Genomic DNA, 8,540 nt, shown 5'->3' with positions numbered 1-8,540 from the left:
ACGAATATACCATGTAGTCAAAATTTAATTATGATTCAACTCTATAAAAAAGTGAGAATCACCATTTTACTGGTATGACTTAATGACTTTATAACTTAATGAATAACCAATAAATTCTCTCTTTCTTTTTTATTTTATTTTAAGTTACGAATAAAACACTTTCTTTTAAAAGACACTCTCTATTTAGATTAAATAAAATGAAACAAAATAAAATTAACTAGGTTAGGTTTTTTTAAACATAGTTTAGAATTCAAACTAAAAAACAATGTAAAAGTGATGGCAAAACTTATTAAGGGCATTTGGATGTACATGTATTCACTATTTTAAGACACAAGAAGACAAAATGCGATGAGTAGAAATTTCTGAATAGAATTCATTTACACCAATTAAGAAAAATAGTTAATACTATTTAATTTTACCAATCGCAATTTTAAAATATTATTTTTCTAAATACTTCTTGTTAGAATTTGATACAATTAAATGATACCATTAAAGAAATAAAACTTATATTTCTGTTTTTGTTTAAGTTCACCGCACATAGTAATTTGATTGTTTATATATTTGAGTTTGGAGGTAATAAATAATGAAAAGGATGTAAATTTGTTTGGCATCTAAAATTAGTTAGGGTATATTATTAGTATGAATAGATAGATTTCTCAGCTATTAGTTCTACAAAAAAAAAAGTTTATTTATGAATTATTATTAACTTATTTATAAGTTATTAAATATTTTAAAGAGGGAATACTATAAAAGGACTTTATAAAATTAAGTGCAGACTTATTTAATTTTACATAAATTTCTTTTTTTTTTTCTAAAATTTATTATAAAAAGATACTCAAGACTTAAACTCACTCACCTATTTCAACAGTGCTATTAGAAACACATAGATGACTTGTTTGCATATTATACAGTTGGTTATGTCTATTAGTTTAATTAACGTTTCAAGTACATTATAAGCTTAATGATTTGTTGTGGTTTATTTTGATTATATTTTAATATACAGTTTGATTATGGATGAACTTCTATAACATATTAAGAATTTGCTTAAAATTCTTGAAAAAGAAACATTAATGTAAACAAGAAAAAATGTATCATTGGAATGAATTGTGCTAATTTCTATAATACTTAACATAAGTTTATTTAAAATTTCTATAACCGTTTGTGAAAGGTGTTAACACAATTGTCGTCTTTAACTAAAATAGTTAAAAGATATTATTATAGTTTTTAATTGGGACAAGGTTTAAGAAAAATCATTTCAAGAATTAATCCTATGATTTATTTAGGTAAAAATTAAATAGGAATTGCATCAATTATTCTACCAAATGATAAAGAATTTTATGATAAATAGGAGTTAGTTCTAATTACTGGAATGGGATTTATTGGTTCAGTTGAAAACTGTTGCTTCTTTTGATTGAAAAAATGAAACTTAGTATTTGAACCTTAAAAATCTGGTCAGAATGGGTAAAGTTGTTTGAAAACTTCTTCCATCATTTGACAATCCCGTGTTATACATTTGTAAATGAGACCATTGTCGAGAGATGTGTTCTTGTCAAACCAATTAAATTGATAACTTCTTAAAATTCAGCTTCAATGAAACCAATCAAATATTTGTCATTTATAAAACCGCCAAAATCATACCGACAATGTATTTTCTTATTACTTATATTACACATACATTTTATGATATAATTATAGATTTTATAATTCTGGTTAACTTTTAGCTGATAATATTATTATTTTATTCATTTGTCAAAATCAGTTACAATATAAAAAGTTATTTTCTTTAGAGATAAACTTTTCTGCTACCATTGCATGTGAAGCTATTAAAGCAAAATGTGTGTCCTACAAAAGGATAAGAATCAAGACTCAAAAATGGATCTCTATCTGGCATAGCTGCATGTCCCTTTCAGGCACAGGGATGTAAAAAGTTGTCAATCCATTCTCTGAGTCATAGTTGAAATCTGTTTGATTGCCAGCTACCAGACACTTCACAGGACACTCAGAAGAATAAGCTCCAAATCTGCCATTTCCCCTCACTTTCACAATAAAAGTTGCTTTTCCTGATTTATCTTCATTAGGGACTTCAGATTCTTTATGGACATCAAAATGTTCCACAGCACCTCCAACGTTTAACATATCCAATAACCCTATAGGTGCAAATGAAATACTTGCCTCAATTTCCTGTTCAACAACACCACTTCACTTAGTATAAATCATGCTGCAATTTCAGTAATAGCCCAATGGTACAAAACCAAAAACTAATAAAGCCTCACCTTGATTGGACAAAAATGGAAAAGTTCATACTCCAGAACTTTCAATGTCACAGGAACCGAAGCACCTTTTGGCAGCCGAATCACCTCACCTAAAACATGGAAACATATTGATAGTTTCAATGAAGTTGAATTGGAGCCTTTTTTACTTACAATACAACTTTTTAATTCATATGTGAAACTAAGTTACCTGATCTGTAGGCATAAACAACAGTGTCACCATGCCAATCAGCACCGGCTACTTGAGCAATGAGGTCAACATCAGAGGCACAAACTGAGCCAGTGAGAGTCCCAGGTGATGGACAATGAATTCGGGTTTTCTTTTGTACCTTGCACCACCCAGCACCTTGGCAATTAAACACACCAACCACGCCAGAGCATTTGTTCAAGTTCCATATCTTGAGCAAGCTGGACATGACAACTTAGGCATATGAACCATCAGAATGTCCCAAAAACATTGCATGAGAAGTGCATTGGTAGAAAATTAAACGAACCTTGTTCCATCTCTTGCTGGATCAAGAAAGAGTGTGTCAACGGTAGGCCTGCCTGGTAACTGAGCACGGAGAACTGAACCATCATACAGAACCAGTCTCTTGAGAAGATTAAAATTGTGCCTTCCTGGCTTATCACTATAAAAGCAACAAATCTACACGTCACAAATGTGCTAATTTCATGTATGGCCTAAAGCAGGACAATATCTGTGACGTACCTAACATAAATTGGACCTCCACTAACTGCACGGGCTGCAGCATGGTACTCTGCTGCTGGATGTAAACTCTAACATAAAAATTCTTTTGTCAAGATCCAGGAAATGTAAAATATAAAAATGCATATTCATTAACTAAATTACTATAACTTCAACTTACATGAAACATGTCCCAGTCAGCTTGCATAAACTCTCCCAGAAAAAGTGTGTTATATGCAACAGATGAAATGTGAATTGTGTGGGAAGCAGGATCACCGGGATAAAAGTCATCAGATGCTCTCACAACAGCAGTCTGCTTTGAACTATAAAGGCCATCAGTGTTATGGCACATACAGGCAATACATCCATTGTCACGAAAATTCAGAGCAACAGAGGCCTCAAGTGCCTGAATATAGCTGCGCGTGAGTGTGACCCTACCACCGTGTCCACTCCCTAGGGTCTCAATAATGTTTTGCACATCAACCTTCACTCCATCTACTCCACATGACGCTAAGTAAGCATGAAGCTCATTGTAGAAATTAAAAACCTTCTTCGGGTGCACCAGTCCCAAGCCATGTACAGACAAGCTGTCCATGACAATGTCTGGTTGGTTTCCTAGCACACCAGGAGACTGTACTGGATATGCCAAGGAAGTGTCGTAATGTTCCATGCCACTTGCTGCAGGCTTCACTCCTCCCCAATAACCAGCCAGAGCATGCCAAACATAAACATATCTGTCCATAATTCACAAACTTAAATTCGGTAAGCGACATCTCATAATTCTCCTCTTACATAAAATTTAAATATCCAAAAGCACTCCAGTTTCAAGGTCTAAGACCATACTTCACATTGTGACATCGCTTTGCTTCATCTACAACATGCTTCAAACCAGAAATTGTGTCATTGCTCTGTCCATTCTTTTGAAATTTAGTATTTTCTTTAATACCAGTTAACCTAGTAGCAAACCTGCCGTCATCAAAATTCTCCAAAATATAAATTCAAGTGCTTTAAAATTATAACGGAAAACTGTTAGTAGCTATCAAAACTTAGTAAATCTTACTGTGCTCCTTCTTGTAGAAGACAATCATCATCACTTTTTGGTTTACTTTCAATCTGTTGCCAACCATCATCAATGATGAGGAACCTTGGACTTGTACCTCCCTCTGATAGGCTGAAGTAATATTAAACAAAGTTCAGTGTTTCAGAATTCGGTAACTTGACTGTTCTTCATGGAAACTTGACTCTTCTTCACGACATAAACAAACTAGCACACTATACTATTTCCCTTAAATTACCTTTTGAGGCCTTCCTCAACACCTTCAGCTGTGACATCAGTATAGAAAGCATCCCATGTGCACCAGCCAAACCAGTCAAGAAAAGATGGCAACTGTAAAAGACCAACTAAAAGTAAGAAACAATTGAATCTTTTGTATACAGCTAAGAGGAGATTCTTACTTTTTTCTTCTCACGGTGACGGAAAGTTTGCATATGTTTTTCTACAGCCCTTGAGTGACATTAGAAAAGGAATCAGTAACATTTCAGTAGACAACAAACCAATTCCATTGTTCACCAAAAAAATGACAAATTCAAGTCAATGCAATTTATGTAACTTGAGCTTCACTGATTGTGTAAGGTACTCAGAGACATAACATATTACAGAGACAAGAAGGGAAAGTTGCCTTACTTGACAGCTTGGTTGATGACTTCAAAGGGGTTGGTGCCAGCATGCATGTAGACCAAGTGAAGGCCGTGATTGGTCTGAACAGCAGGATCTCCTGCAAAACCAAACCATACACCAAAAGGAAACATATCGTTTCGGTTCTTTGGGACTCCTCCTTACATATACATTTTGTCCAAAGCTATAAACTCCATTTGATTGATTTAATTGATTGGTAGGAAGCCATTGAGAGGTTTCTTCATCCCATTAGTATATTCACATATGGTAGCTCCACCTCAGCTTCTCTACAAACTTGGGGGAGCTTAATTTCAACCCAGTAGCAGAGTTTGTCATAGCTAACACCAAATCAATTTTCATGGCCAAGAAGCAACTCACCACTCTCAAGGCAAATCTCTATCTCGTTTTTATCATTGCCTTGTAGAACAGCACGGAACTGGCCTTCCAGGAGAGGAAGCAGAACAGTGTAAACTGTTGGAGAATTCTCTTGATAATCTTTACTGTCTTTGCTCTCTATAAGCATGAATTGAGTCTCCAATGGGACATCCCTCCCGCAGGTTCCCACTCTGTGAGTCATCCACCATAACTTAAACCGGAAACAACTCAAGAACCGAAGATCCCTATTCACAAGTAAGCTAAACTTTAGTAAAGAAGATAGATAGCAAGCTAATTCATCAAGGGTCAAACAAGTTTAGATTGTATAAAGCACCTAAAGCTTTGGAAACTAGATACCATGCTATTTCATCAAGCAAGTTTAAATTGTATAAACCAACTAAAGTTTAGGAATGTAGATAGCATACTGATTCATCAAGCAGGTCTATATTGTATAAAGCAATTTATTAAACTAGGTAGAATGCTAATTCATCAAGAATAGAACTAAATTTTACAGAGCAAGTTTATTTATCTCACCCATGTCCATGATCACAACTACAAATCACTACAACATATCGTATATAAGAATAAGTGATAAAGTGGTAAATGGTAAAGGGACTAACTCTAAGACACCCATGGGAAAGACATGCAGACTTTTGCTGTTGGAAGCAGTGGCACCAATAAATGCGCCTGTCACAAGGCCCTTCCCAGTTCCTGGAGTTAGGACAATGTTGTCTGGCACTCCACTCAGTATAATCTTGCCATGAACCACCAGGTTCCCATCATTGATAGAGATCATAGGAGTAACCGTCATGTTTGGAACACTCAACTATTGAAACAACACCACCATATCAAACATTTAGAAGCAGTAAATTAGTATTATTAACTTAAGAAAGTACGGTAACAACAATTGATACTTGAATGCTCTAGATGTTTCAAAGTAAATATAGGGGTAAATTTGAGAGAGGAAGAACTACCCCATATATATTATATTGATGTGATATGAATATTAATTATAATTGAAATAGGGTGATGCATGAGTAATATAAAACAAATAATTATTAGATGGTCCGGATTACAATTTTTATTTATTTTATGCCATGTAATTAAGTGTTTAATTTTATTTATTTTAATATAAGCCCTACATTGATTTATTTAAAATTAAAAAACTATTTATAAACAAAAATTACTTTAATTTAAATCTAATACTAATTTGTTTAAATTAAAAGATTTATTTATGAAGTGTAAAGAGTTTTTATATTAATATTTTCATTTAACTTATAAAATAATTTATTTGTAGAAATCACATTAAAATATACATTTTTATTTATAAATAACTAATATAAACCATTCTAATCGAAAATGAGATTTTCATTGAAGGTACTCTTAATGAATAACTTTGACCACTACATGTAGTTTCAAGTGACGGTATCTAAATATGATTTTGTCGGTAAAATATTACATTTTATACTATTCTTTTTGTTTTTTTTTTAAAAACTTTCAAACACCGTTATGTTTTATTTTTTAAGAACTAATAATAAAAAGTTTAAAACGATCAGAAAACCCAACAAGGTTAAATTGAAAACCATGTCGATGAGTGAAACACTTTTTATATTTTTTTAATGAATTAATATATTTGTTTAGTCACTTGGTTTTTACTGCATAAAGATTAATATATTAATTTAATTTTAAAAAATTACCTGATAAATTTATTTAATTTTCTAAAAATTACATTAAAATATGTTAATAATAATTTTTAATTTATTAACAACATAAAAGGTTTTACACTGATCATGTATAAAAATAAACTATAATATTATTAGCACTCAACTCAATCAATATTACATGATATAAACACGTATGAAAGTTTAATAATAATAAAAAAAAATGTTATATACAAAGGCATCACAGTAATTATACTGATTTATCTTTCTTCAGTAAGATATGTTTTAACACAAAGATAATTAGGAGAATAATACTTTCTATGAGTTAATACTAACTTCCATATGTTAAAAAATTGTTTATATAACTTCTTTTAAATTATTATTTTTTATTTTGTACTTAAGTTAATTTTAACGAGAATTTAAAAAAATAAAAAAAATTATGTAAATAAAATCCATTCCATAATTTTTTTTCTCTTGATCATACTTTTTTTATAATTATATCTTACCTTAAGGTCTAGTTTTATAAGTAAGTTATCTGAAGATAATTTTAGACAAACATTTATAATTATAGATAATCTCAAATTACTAATTACAAATATAAATTAATCATCACAAGTTAACTCATAAAAACATGAATTAGGGAAACAGAGTACTGATTATGGGTCAGAGTTAATGAAACTGAAGAACTCACCCGAAGAAGAGGATTCAAATATAAGAAACCTTGAGGCAGAAGAAGAACGTGAAACGCAGAATATCAGAATGAGTGTGTAATAACGAAGAAGAGAAGAAACAGTGCTGGTATCAGAAACTCAAAGTTTGTTGCAACTGTTAGCTGAATTCGAATTGGAATATGAAACGAATGAGACTGCAGGGAGCAATTTATAGGAGTGAGCGGGTAAAGGTCGAGCAACTTCTAGGCCTCCATTGATCGAGATTGTGACACGTGGATGTGACACTCAGGGTAGATGGATCTTGGAGAATGGAGAATTTATATAAGGAGAATTTTTGTTTTGTAATGTAGGAAAAATGAATACTACGTGTCTAGAGTTATCACACTATTTTTCGTAAATTTAGGGTTTTCAAAAATAAAATAAATTATTATTTTTAATATTAATAATATATTAATTATTACTTTTTAGTGGTATGAATAGAGGAACATGATGTTCATTGGAACATATGTTATCATGAATATTTCTATATTATATTAAAATTTATATAATTCAAAGGTCATACCCTAAAAGCCTAATTCTATATGTTTCTATTAATAAAAAATTCTGTTAAGTCATTACAAACATTAAGTTACAATAAAAATATTCTTAAATTCAATCAGTATTATGTTTCTATTAATACTTGTCATAAATTTAATCACATTAAAAGTAACTTATAGTGAAATAAAATAATTTGGACATAAATGTTCTTAGGTTCCTCACTAAATATGGTGCTCATCCTAACATCGATGCATGTTGATTCCAACGTTTAGCAATTCTTCATTGTCATTCTTAATAAGTATAATAATATACTTATTTTATCTTAAAATGTTGAGAACATCAAAATATATTATTTTATCAAATTATAAAAAAAAATTAAAAACTAAAAAACATGATAATGACAGCATTAAAGAAAATGGTTTCTACCTTTCGGGAAGAATCCAGTGTGGGCATTCTTATATTGTAGATGACATCATTCATTACACATGATAGATATTTTGAAACTCAGAATTTGTGATTGGAAACTTTGTTCCATTTGAGATTCACTAAAACCAATATTAGTTCAAGGCATACAAAATAATAAAATAACGAAAGGAAATAAAAGATATTGAAAGTTTTGGATAAAATAGAAAGACTGAAAGATGACTATCCTTTACGTAATTTAAT

The 8,540-nt window shown here is 31.1% G+C and overlaps 1 protein-coding gene across 2 annotated transcripts; it reads right to left on the bottom strand.

Moving 5' to 3' along the window:
* Positions 1-1,715: 1,715 nt before the first annotated feature.
* Positions 1,716-7,499, bottom strand: LOC148193694 (putative galactinol--sucrose galactosyltransferase 2). Of its 2 annotated transcripts, XM_088098934.1 has the most exons (14): positions 7,358-7,499; positions 5,626-5,831; positions 5,009-5,250; positions 4,640-4,730; positions 4,411-4,459; positions 4,251-4,342; positions 4,016-4,126; positions 3,799-3,921; positions 3,137-3,689; positions 2,980-3,047; positions 2,765-2,899; positions 2,461-2,678; positions 2,274-2,362; positions 1,716-2,181 (listed from the first exon to the last, which is right to left on the bottom strand). In XM_088098934.1, exons 2-14 carry the CDS (start codon positions 5,814-5,816, stop codon positions 1,867-1,869), a joined length of 2,277 nt encoding a protein of 758 aa, XP_087955060.1. In that variant the 5' UTR covers positions 5,817-5,831; positions 7,358-7,499; the 3' UTR covers positions 1,716-1,866. The 2 variants fall into 2 exon arrangements, with proteins under 2 accessions (XP_087955060.1, XP_087955061.1); XM_088098935.1 differs by lacking the exons at positions 5,626-5,831; positions 7,358-7,499 and having other exon boundaries at positions 4,640-4,924; positions 5,009-5,125.
* Between the last annotated feature and the right edge of the window lie 1,041 nt (positions 7,500-8,540).

The sequence above is a fragment of the Vigna umbellata genome, chromosome 9 (genome assembly GCF_029865625.1).
Source record: "Vigna umbellata cultivar VRB3 chromosome 9, Vumbellata_1.0, whole genome shotgun sequence".
NCBI lineage: Eukaryota > Viridiplantae > Streptophyta > Magnoliopsida > Fabales > Fabaceae > Vigna > Vigna umbellata.
The sequence above is the reverse complement of the archived record's forward strand: the minus strand, read 5'-3'. Positions and strand labels throughout refer to the sequence as shown.